Genomic DNA, 25,757 nt, shown 5'->3' on the forward strand with positions numbered 1-25,757 from the left:
AATACACTCAGGACCTGCTGCTAGTCTCCTAAAGAGGCAGATACAGGAAACTACTCTGAGTTGGGGCATCTCGGCTTCTAAACCGTCTCTGGTAGAATGAAAGCCTGAAATTGGTGGTTGGTGGATGGGTCAAACAACAAAGGATTAAAAGTTAAATTCCTGAACATAACAAGCAACCTTTTAGAGTAGTTGTGTTTCTGTGTGTGAGAGACAGAGTGGTATTTTTGTTATTTATTTTTTTAACCAAATGTGTGTTTTTCCACCCATGTTTTGTATCAGGGAGAGACAGTTAAGTATAGGCCGTGGGCACACTGTGTTTCTCTGATGGCTAATACAGGCCCACACACTGGAGCGTTTGATAAGGGAGATGGAGAGCAATGGAGCGCTTTAAACAGGGATTGTTGTTTCAATTTTATTTAAATTGCATGTGATACACCAGCAATTTCTCACCACTTGAGTGTCACTCATATTATAGCATTATATCTGCAGGTTTGGGGTGTTTTGCTACCAGGCGATAAATTGAGAAATGGACAGAAACAGATAAGCAGGAGTGAAGGTCTGCTGTAGTGCCCCAGTGTGCACCAGCAAATTTCCACCCCCTCATTTTTACTTCTAAAAAGCAATGCTACAATATGAAGCCCGGGCTATTGATTTAACAATATAAATGTTTGATAATTCTAGTTTGATAAATATTCTACAACTTCAGCAGGAACTAGCACTGACTTGATGATGAGAAAATAAAGCTGCATTTTAGACGGATAGAGGTGCATGAAAAGAAAAGGTGCCATTCTCTAAGGTGTGTGTGTGTGTGTGTGTGTGTGTGTGTGTGTGTGTGTGTGTGTGTGTGTGTTGAGCCTGGGACAGGCAGGTGGGTGTGTTGACTCACCTCTAAAGCAACCTGCATGTGGGAGATTTGAAAAGCTAACACATGGAGAGTCACTCCTGCAGCTCAAGGATACGTGGATGAAAACACTTTTGGTTATTTGGATTCCTATTTTTGGTACTTTAAACTTCAACCAAGAAGCTAGAAGGAAAGTTGTCCAAGGTATGCTTTCATCTAGATGTGTAACACACAAAACCGTTATCAGTTGTATTTTTTGAAATATGTTAGGTCCATATGTGTTTGTGTTATGTCGTGAATGTGAAAATGAACTGCTACCTCCTCTGTCAGCTCTAGCCACTGAAAAGAAATAAGCGGAGAAATCAGGCCAATTACAAAAGCTGGTCAGTCTGACGTGGTGTTGCCTGAGCTCATTACTATTCATGAGCTCGCCCAGTTGCGCTGGGTAAAAGATGCTGATAGCCAGGTTCTCATTGGCTAGCTGTTAGCCAATCAGAGTCAAGCAGCTTAGCTCGTTGTTAATGAATGTTAATGAGAACTGGTACAGGCTTTCTATACCACGCTAGAATGGCTTGAAACAAGGTAACCAAGGCATTTTTTCCACAAAAAAAGTCCATGGTAGAACTTCAGACATTACCACAAAGTAATGAAATACATGTGGCAGGGCACCTTTAACTGAGGTTGTGTTAACAGACTCATGGTCATTATCAGTGTCTTGAGAAAGCAAGTAGAATGGTGTAACTATATTCAAGAGAGCAACCTTGCTCTTTTGTTCACTGTCGACCAAGTTGTCCATACATCTTTGCAGGCAAACTCCAACTTAGAGCCAAGTTAACTCTATTGGATTTGACTTGTGAGGCATTATCCTGTTAAACTTCGCCTTTTAAGCAGGGTCAGGCTTCTTCCCAATGCTCTCCTTCATCTTTAAACCTGTTGGCAAGAACCCTCTCAAAGGCTTTAAATCTTACAAAACAAAAGCAGATTGCAAACTGAGCATTTACAAAATCAGGATCGTGCTCTCAAAATGTTATTCTGCTCATATTCTGACCCTGTGCACTGTATAATCTTGGCTTGCAGAGTAATAACAGCTTGGGTATGTTTTGGTGCTCGTTCAAAAGTTTTGTTATTAATAAACTCACATATTTATGTAAGTTAATTTCGCTTCTGTGTCCACGCATACCGTCTTGCATAAATGTACTTGCTGCCCTTTTATTCTTTATTTCGAGGCTTTCTGGGAGCCATACAAAGGTTGGGGTCAAAATCAAACAAAAAAAGTAGTAACCATTCCTCTTATAATAAAAAAAACTATTGCATATTTTCCTAATCAGTAACCCAACTTTTCTCCCTCGTTTTCTCAGATTTTCGGCATTTCCATTCAGGTTTTTTTTCTGCTTTAATTCAACCTGCTCAAAAACAGGTGGATGGAAATTCACTCATTGTTGCAATATGCACTTTAATAACTCTGGTTTGCCTGCAGTGAGAAGAACAGGTGTGTGTGATGTGAACAGTTGCTGATGCTTGCTGCCTGTTCAGGGATGTACTGAGTGAGAGAGATGTGAGTGTGTTCTCTGAGAGATTATTAAAAAACAGTTTAGCATCTAGCTTCAGATAATCCATCTTCTTTTCTCCTCTGTATTCTTCTGGGGTGCAGTCAACTCTTCTTCCCCATTCTCTGACAAATCACGTTTCTGTTCCTGCTGCAGCCCCTCCCACGTCGCCTGTGTCGCGTTTCTCATGCAGCACCACGACTTATTGTTTATTGAAAAGGCAGTCTGTTATCGATCACAAACATCAATGGCAAGCATCGCCAGTATAAACTTTGATAATGCCAAGGCACACATCAGATGAGCATTTGACACACACACACACACACACACACACACACACACACACACAAACACACACACACATACATGTTCACACACATGGAGGGACGAAGGGATTTCTTCAATTCACATGAATCTGTTTGTGTCTGTGTATCTCCACCTGTAAGGAAAGGCTGGTGTCATTCTCTGCTTTTCATCTGTCTCTCCATGCCGTCATTGTGTATTCCTTCTGTTTTTTCTCCTGCACCTTGAATCCATCCTTCCTTCCTCACCTCCCTCCGCTCCTTTCCAACCTCATCCTTCTCTCCTCCCTCCCTCCTTTCCCCCATCTCCATCTGTCTCTCCCTTCCTCGTTTCCCCTTCTCTCTCCCCCTCCACCTTTCCTTTGTTTTCAAAGATTCTCTCTCCTTTCCTCCCTCACTGGGTGTTTGTGATCACACATAATCAAAACTTGCTCCCTCTCCTGTCTGTGACCATCGTGACACATTCTCTCTCTCTCTCTCTCTCTCTCTCTCACACACACACACACACACACACACACACACACACACACACACACACACACACTTGCCAGTATCCCAGTGGATTTACCCAGACATGATTGATATGAGTAAATTTCTATCTATCTATCTATCTGTCTGCCTGCCTGCCTGCCTGTCTGTCTGCCTGTCTGTCTGTCTGCCTGCCTATCTAACTATCTATATATATATATATCTCCTTGAAGACAGTGTAAGCTTGGAACAGACAGCCACCTGCTGGCGAGGAGGAGGATACACAGCCAGTCTTTTTCACACTGTGATCAAACATCTATTTTCATCAACTCTCCCCCTTACCTATATTTTCTCACTCATCCCTTGCAGTATATAGCAATGCATGGAGACTCATTTTTATTTCCGTATTTATCGGCATCTGAAATTTGCTCTGCAACCACCCCAAATACAATGCTTAGGGGTGGCTTGGGCTTAATGGAATTTCATGAAATAATTAAAAAATGACATTGCACAGGAAGTTATCTTTCAGGAAACAATCAAAAGACCTCACTGTACACAGTTTTTATAAGGACCATTTCTTTGGTAGAAAGATTGATTTGGTGCTATCTGGACCGTTAAAAGGTTTAGTTATTGCATAATGATTTCTATCCAGATGTTTTTTTCTTCTTGTCCCTCCATCCTAATGGTTCTTTGGCCTAAGAATAGGCAGTAAAGGATGAGGATGATATCGCTTTCGGCAGATTAAAAAGAACTTTCTTTGTAACAATGAAGAAAAAAGTATCTTTTTGTTTGATGCAATTGTGTTTTTAAATGTATTGTATCAATGTAATTGCATCTCGATGTGTTTCACAAGCTGTAATTGAAGGGGAGTCTCAAACTACATGTGTACAGCAATTGCAGTAGTTTCTTTCTTGCAACAGCAGCAGAAATTGGCTTCATTTTAGGTACATAATCATACAACCATCAGGTAACTGTATAAGCTAAAAGAGTGCAAATCATAGCGGTAATTATCCTTTTATCATCTCTGTATCAAACGTAGTGGAGTGCTTTTACTTCAGCGGTAGTGATGAAATACCATTTCATGAAGAGAAAAAAGGACCAAAAAACCTGTAAAACTAATTCAACCCTCGCTTTGTTGTTTCTGCCAATAGCCCTGTTATAGTCAATGATTATGCGGAGCCATCGATGCTGGTTGTTGTGTGCAGCTGCTGTCAGTCTGTTGTTGTTTTTTTTCTTTCAAATGAAAGCATGACTGTAATGAGAGGCTTTTACAGTCAATTTAGATGCCTCACAGCCCTCCAGATATCATAAATAGGCTCTTAATTGAAGGGAGATGTCGAGGTCAGTGTGAGACTCAGCTGATGTTAAGCTGCATTGCAAAGATGTATGGCATTCATAGGTGTTCTCGCACAACAGAGAGCTGTGAGCTGCTCCTCTTTTACAAGATCTCATTGAAATCGTTATGCATATGTGACTGTGCTTCAATGTTACATCATAACAACTTATGCAGGATGACATTGAATAGAAACTTGACTTTTGATTACCTGCTTCTACATGATCATTATATTTGGGAGGTTGGGCTAAAGGGGGAAGAGTGGATTGTCGGCGGTTCGATCCCCGACATCCGCTCTGCCACCATTGATGTGAAATGGGTGAATAAGAGGCAAATTGTAAACCGCTATGTTCACTAAGGTAGCAAAGCGCTAGACATCGGCCACTTTATTACACCACCTTGCTAGTACTGGGTTGGACCCCTTAGCCTTTTGCCTCCAGAACTGTCTTAATTCTTTGTGGCATACATTTAACACAGTGCTGCAAACCTTACTCAGAGACTTTAGTGGAGGTCCATACTGACATATCTCCTGTTCCACCACATTCCCAAGATGCTCTATTGGATTTAGATCTGGTGACTGTGGAGGCCTTTTCAGTACAGTGAACTCTGTCATGTGTCATGACATGACTGACATGAGTAAATATCTATCTATCTGTCTGTCTGGCTGGTTGTCTGCCTTTCTAACTATCTATATACACTCACCTAAAGGAATATTAGGAACACCTGTTAAATGTCTTGTTAATGCAATTATCTAATCAACCAATCACATGACGGCTGCTTCAATGCATTTAGGGGTGTGGTCCTGGTCAAGACAATCTCCTGAACTCCAAACTGAATGTCAGAATGGGAAAGAAAGGTGATCTAAGCAACTTTGAGCGTGGCATGGTTGTTGGTGCCAGACGGGCTGGTCTGAGTATTTCACAATCTGCTCAGTTGCTGGGATTTTCACGCACAACCATTTCTAGGGTTTACAAAGAATGGTCTGAAAAAGGAAAAACATCCAGTATGCGGCAGTCCTGTGGGTACAAATGTCTTGTTGATGCTAGAGGTCAGAGGAGAATGGGCCGAGTGACTCAAGCTGATAGAAGATCAACTTTGACTCAAATAACCACTCGTTACAACCGAGGTATGCAGCAAAGCATTTGTGAAGCCACAACACGCAACAACCATGCAGTGTTCAAAGCCACTTAAAGCCACTTTCTTTCCCATTCTGATGCTTGGTTTGAACATCAGCAGATCATGTCTACATGCCTAAATCCATTGAGTTGCCGCCATGTGATTGGCTGATTAGACATTTGCATTTATGATCTGTTGAACGGGTGAACCTAATGAGTGTATAAATGCAATCCATCCCTCTGGGGATTCCTTAGATGGTTCATTTTACTCATACTCCTTTAAAACCAAACTATAGATTTTTTGTATGTTTGTTGTACATGTTTTGCTTGGCTATGGTAAATAGTGACATACTTTACTGCTTAATCACAACACTACTATTTTCTCTTAAACAGGAAGCAGCAGCAGCAGCAAAACACATAAAAACACAGATATTGCAAGTGAGCAGCATTAAAGTGCCAGAAGCAGTCCCATTAAATTTAAACAAATTGGTATTAAAACCGTCTCTCTTTCTCACTGTTTCCCCCCCCCCTAATGTGTTTCACGCATACCAGAAGAGAAGAGACAAATCACTCCGGGCCCATCGTCAGGTGCTGTTATCGGCGGCATCCTCGGCGCCCTCGTCTTCATCAGCATCATCATCGGCATCATCTTCTTCATCCGCAAGCGCCAGGAAGACGGAGAGTAAGTCTTCATTAACAACCCTGCATCCACTTCATGGTGTAGTTAACCTCCTTAGAAAAATGAATCTCCCCTTCTGGGACCAAGGCTCATTAAAACTGATTACATGTCATGACGAGACCCAGCAGAAGCAGCTCGGTCACAAATCCTGACCTGAAGTTTATAGTGTGAGACCGTCTGGAGACTTCACTCCCAAAATGCTCAGTCCTTTGCCCCCACCCCCATTCACCCATTCACAATTCCTCCCCTGGGCTGCAGCTGCAAAAAGGAATTTATTGAACCTTCACTGTTTTAATTCCATGAGTTTAAGGGGTGATTTTCCAATCTGAGACTTCCTGTGGAACAACAGGGTATACAGTAAAATAACAAATATACAGTCATTGTTTCCTACTTGCTGAGTCAGAGAGCGGTTAATTACAAGTACAAACTGGATATTGCAGACATGTTGCTGATGTTTTAATGTGTGACCGCTTCAGCGGTACAATAAGATGGAATTCATGACAATTACCAAAATTGCAAGCAAACAAAAATTGATGATTGCAAATTTCAGGGTTAAAGCATATTATGTACTATATAAATGACCATAGAATGATTCATAAGCCAGTCTCATCATATTTCTTAAAATGACCTCCCCAGAAATTACTGGGAAATTACATTCTTTTAATCCTCAAACCATAATTTGTTTCCAGCTCTGTTTGTCCACATGCTTTTCATTGTGCCTAATGTAGAGTTCACATCAAATACACAGTATGCTCCATGAGCTACAATGAGAGAGATACAGTATATTTACTGTATCGTGGATTTTTTTAAAGCACCAAACAGAGTGTAGAGGGGAAAGTCATTGTGTTGAAAAAGGCTGGCACCAGCTCCTGAGAATTTCATATCAGGCCTGGGAGATGCTAGCACACACAAAAATGTGAGCTGTACATTCATAACTTGCATTGATAGATATAGCCAGCATAGGTTAGCTAACATCTTAAAATGTAAACCACAGCAAGGAAATCTATTAATACTCTTAAACACCTGCTTATTTTGTCTAAAATGGGTTTAATGGGATGGATTTCTGGACATGTCAACTTTAAATTCAAAAGTGACAAAGTCACAAGAACTCTGCAGCTATATGGGGTAATAGCTTATAGCTATTTTTTATTTTATTTTTAACTTACATTTAGGCTGCTGTCAGGTAGGTTTTGTCTGAATTGTTCTTCCAACCCTCTACAGCTGTTTCACGCATACTAGCTCTGATTTAAAACCTCTGGCAGCAGAAGAGCCACATACTGTCAAGAGTAGAGGAGACCGGGGATAGTTTGACATTTCGGTCTGTATCTTGGAACTCTTTTAAGCCAGCGGGTTGAAAATGTGATACAAACTAGTTACATTTGTCTGCTATTAAACGATGTAGCTGTTATCTTTGCAACCCAAAGAGAAAATGCATGGTTTACTCTCAAACACAAGCAATAAAATGTTACAATTCACCCCATAGTCCGGGTTAGTTGTACAGTGTTTTATGTAAAGCACTTTGAATTTCCCTGATGCTGAAATGTGCTATATAAATAAAGCTGCCTTGCCTTGCCTTACCATACCCTGGGATGAAATGTAACTTTATGAAATTTGGATTATAAGAAAAACTTGATATTGAAACTTTCATTCAACATTTAAATTACTTTTTAATATAATATTTGTGTGTGTATGGGTTGAGAGGCACGCCTCGATACGTCTTTCTTTTCCAAGACTGAAATTAAAAGAAGAAAACGCAAATACAAACCAAATTTAGCTTGGGGTGGGTTGTAACATTTTGTAACCCAGACTCTTGTTACAACTAACCCAGACTATTGTCACCATGAGCTAGTTTAATTTACAGCTAACAGATAAATCATTAGCACTAATGACCTGCATGCAGGATAGCCATAAAGACACACAATAAGCAAGATTTAAGTATGTTGAGTTTTACTACAAAGCCGGCAATGCTATCACAAAAGTAAAAGAAGGTAAAGAAAAAATACTTTCTTACCTAAAAGTAGTTTTTTTTCTTTCTGAAATGTGCAGTGTCTGTCACAGGGGGCTGATTCTTCACACGTGTATTAAGGACTTAAAAGAGCATGTTTAGAGTGAATCAGCTGTTTCGAAACTGATTGGAGAAATTGGACGTGTTACAACTGACCCGTGTTGCAACTATTCCCGGTCTCCTCCCCGGTGAAGACCGTACCAGTCTGCTGCTGGATGGGTTAAATAGGCAATTTTCTAAAAAAATACGGAAGCCAATAAGTCAGTTTCTCACAATGTTTTTCCACCCATCATGGCCAAAATATTAATGAGAATAAAAGCCTTTTACGAATTCCAGAGATGATGAGTGAAGCAGTGCCACATATTATACATACTGTATTTACAAGGTCTCCAGTTCAACTACTGCTTTGTCCCTGAGGGCAAGGAAAAGTGTTTTCATTCTTTACTTTTAATACTGATTGGTGTGCTAGTACGAATACAAATCCACAGATTAATCACTGCTTCTGACATCAAGTGCAAAAACCTTTTAACCACACAAAAGTCACAGCTTTAGCATTCAACTGAATACTCATTGTGTTTTTGCATTAACAGAATCTGGTTTGAACTACGACAAAATGAGATGTCTTGAGAGCTCAATATTTCAAGACTGTCTGTGCTCTCACAGTTACCCATCTTGTTTCTTTGTGTAGTACAAAAGAAATTGGATGTCTTAACGAAGCAGCGATCAGTACACCATTATCTTTGTCTTTTCTCCAATCAGGGCCCCCCCCAAGCACAAGCCCCCGCCCCCTGTGAAGGCCGGCAGCTCAACAGAGATGGTGAGTGGTCGACATGTATTCAAATCAATTTCTATTGTCACCATGATTATATTACACACATACACACACACACACACACACACACACACACAAATACACACACGGAGTCCATTTGGGCATCATAATGGGGCTAATGGCTATTGATTGGAGATCTGAGTTGGCTTATGTGTGTCGAAATAATTAGCTTGGTTTGCGAAAAGCTCCATTAGAGCACTGCTCGCCTCATCCCCATTTTATTCCATCATTCGATCACATTTTGTTGCACTCATAACACATGTAATGTAATATGGCTAAAACTATCAAATTTTATGTTGATTAGATGTATAAAAGATGTCTAAATGCCTGTTAATGCCCAAGCTGAAATGGTGTTCACAGGGTTCAACAGTGAAAGTTTATTAGACGTCTACACGGTGTCTTAGAGATCAGCATCTGTGGAACGTCATTAAAATAAAGCGTTACCTCTGTTGCGCTATTTCCAAGTCAAGTTTAGGTCAAGTGTTACATTTTTAGAAGCAAACTGCAAGTCAATTGCAAATCATCAGGCTATTTAAACAACGTGGGAGCTGGGCGGGAAATTGACAACTGCGTCGCTCTTATACTAGCAAAGACACTTGCGTTGGGCTTTGTGCTGCGCTGCGCCGGGTGCAAGATAAGGCCCATTGTATTGCAAATACCATATATTATGGCAGAAAACTACATATGGTGTTATCACAACCATTAGAAACAGTGGCTGAGGTACATGAAAAAGGTAGGCCTAAATAAAATCCATGAAAAATCCAAAATGAGACTGTGTAAATTTTCCTGAACAGCGACTTCTGTGGCCACAAGTGGTAAATACAGGATCAATTGCCAAGATTTTCTTGACTGTGTTGTTTTTAAGCGGGGTTCTAAAAGTTTTGATGACTGAATGCCAATTTAAGCCACTTACTCCCACTTTAAACTGCAGAGTTGTCCACCAAATGCAGTAGCATTGGTGACGTAATTCCTGCATCACTGGCGAGCAACCACTAGCACAAAATGTTTCTGAGGGCCGCCGTTGGCCTGCGGGCCGCACTTAGAGAAACTGCGCTTTAAAAGATCGTCATGTTTATCTCTGACGTCTTAAGATTTAAGGTTTAACATGAGTAAAGGTCAAGAACAATCTGAATTTACCTATTAATGTCACGTTACACAGCTAGTTAGAGTTTGCTAACATTAGCCACCATGAATTCAGCTACATATTTGTAAGTGGAAGAGTGTGTTATTATTTCTTTCAAAGCTTACAAGGTCTTTATTTATGACTCTAGACTGCAGCTCTGTTAACATAAACTTATTTTTACGCATTGTTTCAAGCTCTTCTCCGCTGTATTTCATTGTATTGTTTTCTGTTCCCTTCCCTGTGTTGATGTGGTTTCTTTGCATGAAGCTGAACAAGCCATCAGAGCCTCCTACAGCCACTGAGACAGCACCTCTGAGCCCAGGAGAGGTTTACTACGAGCCCACAGGGGGAGAGCCTGTCACGGTAACTAACACAGCACAAACACAACAGCAGGTTTTTGCTCACATTGACACATTCTGTCATGGTGGGCTCCATATCTGTTTGGACAGCTACACACTGTGTTGTAGGGACGTCATGGTGTTTGTACTTTGTACCAATCAATCAAATGTTATTAATATTAAGCTGTATATAATTAATACAACTGTCTAAAATTGTATTGTTGTGTAACTTTAGCTTAAAAATTAAGGTCTTTGGACCTTTCCTTAATATCCCGTAATTCTCCCAGTATGTAACGAGTTTCATTACTGTTATTTAGGGATAGCCCTGGCTAATTATTGAGCCGTTTTTTAGCAGTGTGCAGATGATCTGTTTCGGCGTTTTATTTGCCTGTTAATTTATTAAAAGTGTTCTACTTTGCGCAATTTAAACCAGAATCGGTCAATCCCCACTGTTATGTAAGGTGAGTCTTCATGTGATTGGATTTATATTAATGATATGTTTAATGTAGCCTAATATGATTTGTGTTCCCCATAATTTGTCTGACATCTTGCAGAACCTGGACGATGAGACCACTGGAGCCCTGAATGGCGGCGCTCCCCGAGTCCTAGACGACTCGGACAAATTTGACAAAATCAACGAACTCAAAGACCTCGCCCCCGACGGTTACCACGGCAACGACTTGGATTCATCCAATCACGAGCCACCGGTTGCCAACATCTCTCGCGGCGAGAGCTTCGTTTCTCCCGCCATGTATGTGTAGCCATGGCAACCAGAGCACCACATCATGGCCGTATGGGCAAGTTCCAGGTCGCCTAAATTTGCATGAGAAGCAAAGGTGTGCACACATGTTTCCACACTAGAAATATCTTCTACTGTATGTGAAACTTTTCAGAAATTTTAAGTTTTAACTTTAACGCACATTACTTAATGATGACATTTTGCTTTCAAGTTTATTTTTCTTTACACATGTAGGGGATGATATGGGTCAAAATGTTCCCCATGGAAACTGGTTCGCAACAGGGTTTTCATTTCTTGAGAAGCCACTTGTGACTACTGACAAATAGGAATGTTAGCAAGAGTAACACACGCTTTTCTTTTCTTTGTTTTTTTTTAAACTCTTGCAAGTGTCATACACATTTTTAATCCTTACATTTCAAATATCTGGTCAGAAAAGCAAACATAAAGTACGAAATATCAACATTTTCACAGCAATTTAGGGTGCACACACACACACTAATTAACATACCGTGCTCCCCCTGTGTGATCCTTGCAAATCTAAATTTCAGCCAAAACAACAACAACACAACCAAATTTCATGTAGATTCAGTATGAAATATTACATGCAACATTTTGTGCCATGAACATGTTCAACATGAACATGAACAATGTTCCCATTGTAAAAGTATTGTTTTATGTGAAGCTGCCAGTCCTGGGCTCTTCTGTTTACAGCCGTGGGATAAAACCTCAGGCTCCTGTTGCAGCCTGGTACTATAGAGACAGTTATAAAAAATTAAATAAAAACACCACCTATGAAATCCTTTTAAAGTACTCTTCTTCCACGGTTGGTTGGGTTGGAATTACATACCAGTGAATTTGGCTCCAAGCAGCTTCAATTAATCACCCAAGATGTTTGAAAGTATTTCAGTTATTTATCAACTCCTATAATAACTCATAAACAGCCTTTCCCACTCTTGCCCAGGCTGCAGTCCAATAAAGAATTTTATTATGTTGTCACAGGGCCTCATCTGTCCCCGGTGCCGACCTGCTCGTTAGCACTAACGAAGTGACATTGATTTTAAGCTCCGTAACCTGGCAACATGACTTGATTAAGATTCCATGATTCATAATTGCAAGAGTTGGTAGGGCTGTGTGCTGGGGAGATGAAACTTGGTTTACAGCAAAGCACACACACACACGCACACACACACACACACACACACACACACACACACACAGACACACACGTACAAAACACCATTATAACGGATGTATTTTGAGAGTGTGAAAATGCTCAGCATGTATTAGAAAATACTGCCATTACAGCCATTTTAACAGATTAAAGTGGTCATACACTCTGATATATGCAGAACATTTTACATATGTAGAAATACGCATTTTGCATTTTAGCCGATTGTCCACTTCAAAGCAAAAAGAAAAGAACACAAAAAGGTGAGCAACAACTATGCCTAGCTGAATCAAAAATGTATCTTCATAGATGTCAGATGGTACCAAATGATGAACAAACAGTGTAAATAGTATTGATAATATTGATGAATATTATATTGTTGGTGAAATGTGTACACATAAAAAAACAAAAAACAAGTGTAGGTGTTATCAGTGCCTCTGTACGGGGGGGAGGGGGGTGGAAGTTTGTTAGATGTCAAATTGAGCAGTTTAAAAAAACAAAGTGTATATTACTATTTTACTTTTCACGGGTACATTGAGGTTGTCAATTAATACTAAAATGTTTTATTTGAATATATATATATATATATATATATATCTAAAAAAAAAAATGAAATGGTGTGGATTTTATTCCATGTTCATATTACTCTGCATGGCATGATCAGTGGCTTGTTGAAACACTTTCCCAAGGCTGTTTGCGGAATAATCTTCTCCATTTGTAAAAACATTTTTTTTGAACATCAAACAAAAGAAAAGCTGTTTATTTCTCAATGCATCTGTCACATTCACTGCACACCACGAGCACAAGTCCAATTTAAGTTGAGAGAGCGGGAGTTTTTCGTGTGACGGCTCGGCAAGCTTCCTGTTTTTGTGCTTTTGTGCTGATCCGAAAATGCAGTCAGCATGGAATCGTCATCTCTCGCAGCCACAGAGTGCAACGCACACAGAGATGCAATCTTTCCTCTCCTCTATAATCTTGAGCTCTTGCTCGAGACCCTGAGGCGCACAAATCTTCCTGAGGTACAGGATGTAGCTAACAGCGCCAGTTAAAATCACCCCACAAAAGCACACAGTCAGGTTATGGATCAATGCAGTTCTGTAAACACGTCTAAAAGTTGATAGAGTTGGCAGATAGAGATTTAAACAGGAGGAGGGACACATAAATGGAGACATAAAACCAGATTGATAGAGTGATGAAATAATAGGAAGGAACTGTTGCAGGACATGATATGTCTCATCACAGTTTTCGGCACAAAATGCAATATTTTCATTTTTCTGACGTATGACAATCATCTGTTCACATTCAGTTATCGCTAGCTTTGGTGGAGAGTTTTTTTTTTGTTGTTTATATATTTATAGTTATTATAGAAGTAGGCCCACCGATTTCTGCTGCACGCTGACTGAAATATGGCTACAAGTTTAACACAATTTCATTTGATTTATCGTAACATAACTAACTTAGGGGGTGGATTGGTTGGTTAGTTTAGTTGCATTATTTGGTTTCCGTCTATTTTTTACTGAAGAATGAATCTGCAGTATGAATTAAATTCAGGAGAGATGCAGGAAAAAATAGGGACTTCTGCGATAGCTAACGGTGTAAAATGTCTTTTGTACGTCTGCTTTTTTGTGTCTGAGGTGTTTATTTTGATCAAAGGGAATGTCTGCATGCTGCATGGACCAATGGGATCCAATATTTCCCAGTTTCGCAAGAAGAGTCGGACCACCCATGACAAGTGCATGGCTTTCTGACTGGCTTATATGGTTGCAGTGTCAGACAATCACATGTGATGTATTTTATAGCCCTGCCACAGAACCAAAACGGTCACAAAGGGGAATTAAATGTGACGGTTTTGCTCTTTTGTCTGTAAAGAATATCTAGTTTTCTGTGGATTAATGTGTTCAATGTGTTTGCCAGCGGGTTTCTGTTGATTGGTTGAGCAAAAAGACAAAGACAATCATTGGGAGCCAATATATCAGGGACCAATGACTCAGCAAGCATTCAGAATTGAGTTTTATAGCTCTGCCGTTTCATTTGGGGGATCATTCAGTAAACCTATACGTTTAATAGAGTTGCTTCATTCGGACTTATCTTGAATTACAATCTTGACATTGCCAGGAATACACTTATGAAGCTGCCAACTAAAACGGAAATCGCAAATAAATATTAGCTCCAAGTCAGTTTACAGGCGGTATTTGCCCAAAAAGCATGAGTCACCAGTTATAAGAAGGTGATGTGGGAGAACTGCAGTGATTTCAGATGGATTAGCTGTTAGGCTACATCAAGGCCCTGGGTCCATCCCGTCTGTGAGAGCTGCAGCGTTGCAATTTGTTTCCTCGCTTCCCCAGTTACGGGTTTGATGCCAGAAACACAAGCTGTGAATGTTCTAAATAATGCTGTTTGGTCTGAATCCGGTCCTCTCCCTCGTTTGCCCCCCCACCCGTTCTCTCTCTTTCATCCATTGTCATCAGAGCTTTTCATCACGGAGCCAGACGTGCCTTCTTTATGTTATTTTTAGCTTTTCAACTCACTTCTTGTCTGACAGTAGAACGGATGATGAAAGGGGGAAACACAAGAACACATCATGGAGATGTAATCATTTTTTTGTGTGTTTATCGATTTTTTTTCACTTATTTTGTTTGTCACAGATCGATTATCATTTTGTTTGCTCTTTTGGGAATCCTATTGTACATGTTTTACAGATCATTGTCTTGTCAAATAAAATGTAAACCAAAAGGACCGGAGGTCTTGGTGGTTATTACCCCTGCTTTGCCAGGATCAAGAGTGAACCTTTAAGGAACAGCAGCATGCTGGAGACCTGGTAAGTCCAGACATCTTGTTAATATCTTCAGGTAATGAGTAGATTAAGGTAAAGGGAGATGATTGTCTTTCTGAGGAATCTTACTATAAGCTTTCATCTTAAACAGGCTATCTTAAAAGGTCTTAAAGTTACAATCTCGAAGATCCCGTTTAGTTCTCTTCGGTGGCACATATGGCAATACAGTAAGCAGTAGGCTAATTGCAGGTGTGTTTTTGGATCTCACTTCCTCTTAGAGGTCTTCATTGGTCTAGCCATACCCTAGAACCCTAGAACCCGAGACCCAATTGGTACGGGGTTGGATCCCGGGTTTATACAGTCAATGGGTCCAGGTTGGGTCCCATTCTGTTACAGCGTGTCCAGGTCTGTTCAACATCATTATGTGTTGTTAATAATGATGTGTTAGTGCTGTGCAATTAATTGAAATTTTAATCGCAATTACGATTTTGGCTCCTAATGATCACAAAAAAAATATTATTTTGCACATTACATTTTGCAAGTAAACTCTTATGTTGTTCAAATGGCAAAATTATTAAGGGAGATGTCACAGTTCAAGGGGTTTTCACTGTGGATTTGTTTCACTGTTTTTTTTTAAGTTCAATAAGTGCAACATCTTTATGATAATGAGCAAATATGATCCTGATTTTAATGACCAGAGCACTTAACCAAAAATAATCGTGATTATGATTTTTTCCATAATCGAGCAACCCTAGTGTGTGTGTGTGTGTGTGTGTGTGTGTGTGTGTGTGTGTGTGTGTGCGTGTGTGCGTGTGTGCGTGCGTGCGCGTGCACGTGCCTGTAATAGATGGCCACGAGGTGCTAGCCTACTAAATGACCTGCGCGAGCGAATGCCCCTGTTCATGAGGTGAAGGGTGAAGAGCTCAGGTCAAGTAGCAAATTAGCGATGCTAGCGTTAGCAGTCATAGCAACAAGCATTTAATATAAAAGGGCAAACAGCCGAAGTTATCTTTATGCAAAAACAAACCTGCAAAGCTGATTCTAAATGTGTTTGTCATGATCCGTCACTGTGACAGCAAGTGGACTTTTAAAATTAAATAAAAGTGGATTAGCCATGCTGTTTCAAACAGCCAGAGAGGAATAACAGAAAACCTGGATGTATTTTAACAACTGTCTTGGCAGGAGGATGGATTACATCAACACGGCCAGGCACAGGGCAGAAAGCCATTACATTAGGTAAGACACAACGTTTTTGACAACTTGTAAATTAACGTTAACTTGTTATAGCAATTAGCTGTCAAATCGCTAATTGGATGGGCCTGTCTTCAGATTCCGAAATTTCTCGTTTCTGCACGGGTTTGCGTCCACAACATAGGCGTCCAAGTTTTCAAATAATAGACTGATTCGGTTCCTGGCAGTGGTTTCTTTTTTTCTTCTTAAATAACCTAAAAATAATCGTGATTATGATTTTTTTTCCATTATCGAGCTGCCCTACCAGTCATGGTCAAAAACACTCAGATGCTCAATGCTTAACCTAAATAAAGGGTTTTCACGGCGCCTCCAAACTTTTGTAGGATTTAAGGTCTTCCGCTGTGTATGGACACGGCGAGAAAACCAGTTAGTTGACTATATATCGGGATATGCAACTGAAGGAAGAATCACCGGGTCGCCATGGATCCAAGAAGAGGGAGCCAACTTGCAGAGATCTGCACTGCCAGTAAACTGTAATTTCTCAAAATATCGTGCCTTTTTTGTGGTCCAAGTCCTTCCATGCCTTTGCATCTTGGACGCGTTTTGATGAGCTTTTCTGTTGTTTAGACATAAAGTATCAAAGTATCCAAAGTGCACAATACTCCATTACTCCATTCAGTTGTTTACACCGATTGCCTCCAATATGGCCGTTTATCCAGGTTACCACCCAGAACGTGACGTTGGTGAAAACCCACTATAATGAATTAAAGAAATGTCTAAACATATTCCAATTCAAAAAGATGTTCAAAGAAATTATATTCCAGAGGTTCAGAGAAACACAGCACAACACATAACCTGGGCTTATATTGAACAATTTGTAGTATGTGTATAATTATTGTTGTGTATGGGTAAATATATGAATGTGAATAGAACTTCTGAATATATATTTTCATTGATTACAGATATATTATCTCTGTAGATTTATTATTTTGTAGCCAACTCATTTAATAGGATATAAAGGGCTAGGAGTACATAAGCTTTACTTCTTCCTACTCCTTTTTGCATGTGTAAATGGAGGTCTTTAAGTAGGCCTACTGGAAATTATGGAGTTTTATTTTTTATCTGTTTTTTTAATTACTATTTTTTTCTGATGTTTTTATTTTATTTACATGTTCAAAATAAAAGAAATCAATCAATAAATCTAACCTGAAGTTACATTACATACCAAAGTAAAGTGTTTTCTCTGCAGACCTGAATACAGTACAGGAACTACCTATTAAAATGTGTAAGACCTCTGGCACCCCGGAAAACACACAGTGTGATGCTGTTAAAATGGTCTGTTACAGTGAAGAGGTTCAGCTATTGCTGGTGAGTTCAGTTTGCTCTGGATGAAGTGTTATGATTATGTTCCACATTATCAGTGAGTGGAGTGTGAGCCCATTGAGTGTGATGCGGTGGCATACGAATAAGGATTATATTGACAAATAGGAAAATTCTGAGCTTTCTGTGAAATCTATCACATGCCCAGCTAAGAATGTATGGTTCCCAGAACATTCTGGGAACGTTTTTTGTTTGCGGGAACGTTCCCTGAAGGTTAAGGTTTTGGTTAGGTTCCCAGAACGTTCTACAGAACGTTGTAACCTTTATGGAATCTTTCAGAAAACGTTCTTTTTACATACCCTAACCTTTAAAGAACTTTAACAACCATGTTACAAAAAAATATATATAGACACATACTGTACAATAGAGACAACAATATACATATAGGCACATATCGACACAATAAACAAAAAAATACAACTATACAAATAAGACATAATATCAATACAAGTACACATGGAGTGGGATGTAGAGTGCAAAGTAACAGTGCAAATGTGTGCAAGATGCATATTGGAATGATAAAGTATGTAATGTGTAGGTGAAGGGCCAAAGTGGGGATGACCCCACTTATCAGCAGTTCAGGAGAGTGATGGCAGCGGGAAAGAAGCTGTTCTTGTGTCTCGTTGTTTTTTGTGTGCAGCCTGGATCTTCAGCGCCTGCCAGAGGGGACTTGGCAGGATGATAGCAGCAGTGTAGAAGATGGCCAATAGCTCTTGTGGTAGGCCATGCTTCTGCAGTTGCCGTAGGGGAAGTACATCCTCTGCTGAGCCTTTTTAAGGATGGCATTGATGTTGGACTCCCACTTCAGGTCCTGGGAAATGATGGAGCCCAGAAACTTGAATGAGTCCACCTTTGACACTGGGCTGTTGGATATAATCGGGGGGGGTGGGGGGGGAGGGGGCAGCACTGTGAGGTCCTCCACGTCTGCTGCAGTCAGCGCGGGGAAGTTTTTCTGGGAGGCCGCTAGAGTAGAAGTCAAAATGAAGCAAAGTCAAATTAAAACCTCTTTATCAGCCAAGCTAAGCATAATAATGATGTGAACAATAAAATAACACCTGCCTGTTATAACCCTGCAGATTGTCAGGTCCTGGAAGGCCTTCTTTGCCTTTCTGTCCCACAGGCTATACGGTTTTACAATGTCATTGGTTGCCACTCGCCGCAGCATGCGACGGATGGCAGTACCTCCGGTCGAACCTCCAAGGGTTGTCAGGAAAAGTTGCTGTAAAACATATATAAATACAAATTATACATGTAGAACAAAGTGGAGAGCTTGTACAATCTCATTTTGTAAGAGAAGTCAGTTCAGTTCCATCAGAAATCAAGCACAAAAGTATTGTTTTCAGCAAAATTGATATCAGCCTAAAAATAAATATATTCTCTTGCTATGCTGTTTGTCTTACTTAGATTTTATAAGACCAATCATTTTTGAGTGAATCTAAATCAAGTGACTGCAAACCTTTTATATGCTACTTCAAAAACGTAAATGGAGCTGGTTTAAATAAAACATTTCAAAACCGCACTCAGAACAACCAAAAACAACCAAACGGGAACGTTGTGTGTAGGTACAGTGCAACCACAGGAAACGTTCCCTAAACGTTAGTTTTTGGTTTGGTTCAAACTAACCTTTAGAGAACCAGAAACTGGAACAGAAACGTTCCCTAAATGTTCTGTGTTAGTGGGGTGGGATGGTTTTCTGTGTTATGCCTGTAGCTCATGATTTAGATGTATCCGATTTTAGAAGAAAAACTTTGCCTGGTAAAGCTGTAAGTGCTGAATCGAAAGTAGTGGAGTAAGTGACAATCCGTAAGAATTAAGATTCATGTTTTGTGGTAGCAGGTGTGCACTTTATTTTAAGCCAAGACTGTAGCTTGTGCTCTGTAACTGAGCCCTGTCAGATGAGATGAGATGAGACACGCTCATTGTCAGCAAGCATTTGTTCATTTTTGTGGCTAATTAACCGTAGCGCTAAGTGCATCCTGGTCCCTTCTGGGCTTTGCTTTTGACCAAGATAGTAAGTGAGCCAGGAGAGGGATCGGGCATCAGGAGGGGTTTGATTCAAATCCGACTGAGGCACGGACTGTCATGTGATGGACGATCATATTAAATGTTGAACAGCATGGATGATGAAACCACAGGGCCACAGCTACTGTAGAGAGGCCGCACATTACCTGATTTATGTTCTACATCACATGACATCTGTCAAACCTGAAATCTCAGGTGGTATTTCAGGTTTGTCAATTTTGACAAACCTTTGAGGGATGATTTGTTCTAGTCTTGAACAATTAGGCTCACTGTTCTGTTGGAGAGCTGAGTTCAAAGGCAAGGATCAAACTGAGATGGTAGGAAGAACCGTGATACTAGGGATTAGGGCTGAATGATTCATTGTTTTCAAATTGCGATTTGAAAGAATGCGATTAGCTAATTGTGAAGACCTCGACTAATCAAATGTGAATATTTAGCTGAATGTTTGGTGTAACATTTGATTTAACATTTTTCATTCCTCTTATTATTATATTTACTGTTTTTTCATAAGATAAATGCTGGAAGAATGTTACAAATCACAGATTGTTTACAGAAATGTGTACTTTTCATTTATTTTTATTGTCTATTTAACATGATCGTAGAAGGTGCAATATGTAGCTAAAATAATAATAATTGCAAATCGAATCGTAATCGTAATATCTGGCAGGACTAGTAGGGATCCTCCATAAGCATTTCAACTTAGGCCACGTCCACACATACCAATCGACTCGACATGATGACGTTTTACATAAACTTTTTATTGATTTTGATTTGGAGGGATTTTAACTGCTATTTGTCTGATTTAAAGGCTTATTCTGTACAGAACACATGTTGTGTGGCTGATAGTGACGTTTAGAAGTCAGAGAGACTAAATCTGTTCAGATTACAGATCATCTACAGTGTGTTGTTAATTAAAATCAGCAACAGATCGCATGTATGTAGAGCATTTTAACAGCTACTCTGTCATAATGAAAATAACTGGAGACTTGTGTACAAGCTGATATATGGGTCTGATAACATTTTATTAAATCGGAATCGGACCACAGTGTTTCTGTCACTTCCTGTTCAGCCTGAAGGCTGCTGGAATCGGCTGGAAACTGTCTGACTTGACAGCAGATTATTGTCACCGCCCTCGGCTGCTGCCGCCTGCTCTCGTCCATTTTGCAGGCGAGGTGCAGTTCATCTCGAAGGAGCCTTTTATCTTCTCCAGCAGGAACACAAGCATGTGGTCTGCCGTTGTTGTTATGAGACGTCGTCGCGGGATAAGAGATCGAAGGCTAGAGGTTGAGGGGTGTGGCGATGACATCATCGATACGCAAGTATGCGGCTTCTCCGTCCAAACGAAGACGCAAGGGCTGCGTTTTTGAATTTTTTCACCCTGGGACCAAGTTTCAAAAAAGTGCGTCTTCAGGCAGTGCGTTTACAGGATTCGTTTGGACAATCGGACAAAATGATGCAAAACGTGTGCGTTTACACCAAATGGTGTGGATGGCCCCTTAAAGTGCAAGACAGTTCAGTCACGTCGCGTCACATCATTTGACACCTGTAGCCAGTGGCGACTTATCATCATTAGGGGCAGGTGGGGTACAGTCAAAAGTTGACACACACAATAACTTAGTTAATTCATTCATTCATTTATTAGTCTACCAAAAACACTAAGAAAAAAGCAAGGACGTGCATGAATGAATAACTAAATCTTTTTACATAACAAACATTGGTATACATGTACAATTTAGATCCATTGTTTTTCATAATTCGTATGTGTATGTATGTTCGTGCGCATATTTACTCCTCTTAGGTGTGTTTAACTATGCATGTCGAGTTATGTTTTTCTTTCCCAACCCGGCCCTGCTTCTGTTCTTCTTTACATGATTTCATCCATCTAAATTCCTCTTACTTTCCTGTTTTAGTTGTTGGCTTTATATTGTATCCATTTAGCCCAGAGTCTTTCATACTCAAATTCTTCATATCTGATTCTGTATGTTATTCTCTCCATTTTTTTTGTTTTATAAAAACGCCACTGCCTGTACCACACAATGAAAGTGTCACTTCTGACGCATGTTATGCTGTCTTAAAACAATAATTGGCCCAACTTTTATGTACTTTCAAAAGTTTGAAAACAATTACAATTTATACATTTGATTCAACTTTAATGATTATTTTTGTGGATTTATTTGCATTAAATGCAGTGTGTATTTTGTAGCGACCAACCTCTGCTTACCACCATGAGGCTGCAATTACTCACAGTAATGAAATCACTTAGTACTCTGATTCCCGAAGCCATGAGTGAGGAGCAGATTTGGGGAAAAAGGTGGGGGAAGAGGAACGATGGCTGAGATGAAGGGAGAGTGAGAAAGGGGAAAGAGTCTGTGATTGAGTGTAAAGAAGGAAAGAAAAGAAATGGCACGATAGAGGGATTAGTGTAAGCAGGTAGAGAGGTAGACTGAGACAGATTAAGAGAGGGAGATAGACTGAGGTAAAGTGGGCCCCTGAATCAATGAGCTATTCGATAGTGGGTGGGAGAGATGTGATGAGAGAGAAAAGTGGCATGGAGTTGGAGGAGGGAAAACGCCCCCCTGTTGTGTTGGAGCCCACGTTGAGAAAAATGGCCCCAGAGAAAATGAGAATCCACGGCACGCCACAAGCCATTGAAAAACCCTGTTTTATTTTGGCTTATCACCTGGAACAGGAACAGATTCAAGATAATTTGATGACAGTTATTCTCCCCGGGATCCACAGGAAAATAATCAGGTAATAGATGTTTAATGTTCGATTTAAAAAAAAAATAATAAGACGATTTCTGTACAATAAATCCTTAATCTCAGCAGGGAATTTATTATTGTTGTTAGGATGATAGACAGACAGCCTCATAGATTTGATGGATGGATGGATGGATGGATGGATGGATGGATGGACGAAATGTAATGAGAGCTGTGAAGCCGAATGCCTGAGGTTATTACAGTTGACAAGTGATGATTAAAGAGAAAATCTTTTTTTAAAGCAACAAAATAAAAGTGTGAACTGGTTTTAAAGTGCACTTCCAGTCTATAGGCAAGAATAACTAATTGCTGAAAAAATATTTCATCCCTGAAAAATAATATCTATTCAGTAGGGCGCTCGAAACCCACAATTTTCTGCTGTTAAAAAACCAGTGGCTAAATGCCTTATATTTCAAAAGCAAATGCATGGATTATGAGATCAAAAAACTAAAGACTACAGTTGTACGAATCTGTCTAAACTTAGAAATAGCCATGGTTAAGGGAAAACTAAGGTATTTTTCAACTTTAGTTTTTGTGTCTAAAAGTGACTAACAGCTGGAACACACCGCGCTTGTAAGCGTCGCGTGTTTTACATACCGGCCAAGTAGCGTCCGCGTAGGCCCGGGCACTGCAGCGATACTTTCGGCGTCTCCTCTATTCTTGCACGATACGCGAGCGTATGTGCCAAGCCAGGCAGGTAATCACATACAGGAACAGCCGGATGCTTTACCAAAATAACACAACATTTGCGGTCGGGAAGGTCGGTCTGGACTTGATCCGTTGTGGAGCAACTAAATTGTCAGGGTTGGCTTTATACGATGATGGACAGATGATCAACAGTAACGTAATCAACCACGTCACCAAAGAGCGCTTGGGTTGAATTTGTTTACAAAAAAGATGGCTGGAGAATTGAGATGTGTAGATTCCGCCATTGCATCTGTTATAGAAGATACCGACAGCGCATTCATTTTAAAAGAGGAACAGAGAACTGCGATCACACATTGCCACACCCGTTTTGCACGACACGGAAACTGCCGCCTCTGCCTTTGCTCTGTCGAAGCCTGCCTTTGACTTGCAGCTTCTGTGACGTCTGTCTCCGTTGCTCTGATTGGTTGTAGGTCTATCCAATTGAGTGCAGAGGCATTTTCTTTCCTGGGTCGGTTGAAACAAGCCCCATAATCACAGCCCAATTGAGTAGTATCGCACTCATATTCTGACTAGAATCTGATGTCAGGCTAAGTTTTCCCCACTCATCCTGTCTCTTTTGGAGAGAGCCGTGTAGAAATATGCATCCGGTATGAATGGCCAGGCGCACGATCAGGCATGTATCTATGCTACTTATGCGTGCGGCGTGTTCCAGCTACAATGGGGACAATGATTTTTCAAATTGGTCCAGTATTTAGCGAGAGCACTGCGGCCGCGAAACGGTCTGCTACAAGCGCTGGTTTTTGCCACTGATAGACTCAGATTGTTAAGTGTCTGACGACATACAAGGACCCTACAGAGCAAGGACATGTTTTCTTACAGAAAGCGTAGCTTAGTGTTATCTAAAAGATTTTCAATGTCAACTGATTTCCACTATGTGGCAGAGGCCACACGCCTTGTACTCCGGCGGTGGGGTTTTTTAAATGATCACGTTGATCTTTTGCATGCCTTGCCTTGTAAACTGAGTAATTGTTCTCTTCATTAACGTAAAATGGAGGAAACCTGGAGCAGTGCGGAACATGATAGAGAACCATGACATCAAACCATCTGTGAAGTATTGTGTGAAAGCGTTTGGGATTTGGAAATCATGGTTCAACACAAGGCTGCCTCTTTTAAATGCATTTCAACAACACAAAGCACTGGAGGGATTGCAAATGTACTGAACCTTGTCAATTCTACAGCTTGTTTTAGCATAAGGCTCCAGGGGTTTCTCTAAAATTAATTTGAGCAAATTATATATTAGAACTTATTTGTTGGAATTTGATATTTGTAAGTATTATAAGTCCTCGTCCACGATGGAGGGTATTTTGCTATTTTCTGACACACAGATGAGGGGCATGTACCGAAAGGTAATGCAAGTGCTTGTTATTAAACTAAATCTACATTTCAAGATTGGAATAGCAAAAATGGAGCCTTAAGGTAATTCATTACAAAAGGGATAATGTAGAGCGAGGCAGTTGTCAAAAGATTTATCCCGGAATTCATTCAAAACTTTAAAGCTTTAGTGCGTTGTCATAAATGATGACTGGAGAGGAGGCTTTTCAAGTTCTCAATGTGTGTGTTTATTAACAAAACCATCACCAAAACATACTCAAACCGAAATACAAAAACAGAATATTAAACTGGGGCAAAAAACAAACAAAACAGCAAACAAACAAAACGGTCACCTCACAGCAAGCTGCCAACCCTTCTTTCTTCTCCTGATGCCCTTTTAACTCAGCCCCCCCTAATTGGAACCTATCACCTGCACAGGTGAGTATAGGGTGAGCTAACCTGAGCAAGCAACAGTGACACTTAAGTTTCTCAAAACATCATTACAATTGGAGAGATCCATTACTGCTAACATTACTATTTATACATATATGTGTACCCACTGCAATAGGCACCCCAAATATTATAACCATGTCATTTACTGCAGAACTATCTTACCCATTGTTTTTCACCTTAGGATTGTCCAGCCCCTCCCTTCAGAAAAGACCTAATGAGGCAAACCTGCTTCCACTCTCCCTGATTAAGCTGGTAAGCAGCTGAGCTACCCCCCCCATCACAAGCAGAACCACAGCAAAACGCTATGAACCCATAAAACCTGCCGAACAGGCCTATGTCAAATAATAAAGACTAAAACAATAACCTACAACATTAGTGATATTAAGAATTAAGCAGACACAAAACTTAAAAGTCTTCATTTTGGGAACAGGGCCTAGTGAAAGGGAGAAAATGTAGCCTTTTCACATGCATAACCTTTTGATATTAATGTCCGTTACATTCAAGCCATTGCCAAATGAGTCGATACAAAGCTAATTAAGACTATGAGCTCCACACAACTCTCTCTGTATTACTCAGTTTGACTATGTTCAGAAGATTGTGGCGTCCGATGTCTTTCCCGCGCAGAAACTCGAGTGAAGATAATTCAATTAAATTTGACTGAAAGAGACAA

General features: G+C 40.2%; 1 protein-coding gene across 1 annotated transcript in view; it reads left to right on the forward strand.

Moving 5' to 3' along the window:
• The window catches only part of pvrl2l (PVR cell adhesion molecule related 2 like), a 304,740-nt gene extending 291,418 nt beyond the window's left edge, over positions 1–13,322 (forward strand). The window contains exons 7-10 of the mRNA XM_078267050.1: positions 6,159–6,288; positions 9,050–9,107; positions 10,513–10,608; positions 11,138–13,322. Of these exons, the coding sequence (XP_078123176.1) occupies positions 6,159–6,288; positions 9,050–9,107; positions 10,513–10,608; positions 11,138–11,344 (491 nt within the window). The 3' untranslated portion in view covers positions 11,345–13,322. The remainder of the gene's footprint in view (positions 1–6,158; positions 6,289–9,049; positions 9,108–10,512; positions 10,609–11,137) is intronic.
• Positions 13,323–25,757: the final 12,435 nt, after the last annotated feature.

Source organism: Sander vitreus, chromosome 14 (assembly GCF_031162955.1).
Source record: "Sander vitreus isolate 19-12246 chromosome 14, sanVit1, whole genome shotgun sequence".
NCBI lineage: Eukaryota > Metazoa > Chordata > Actinopteri > Perciformes > Percidae > Sander > Sander vitreus.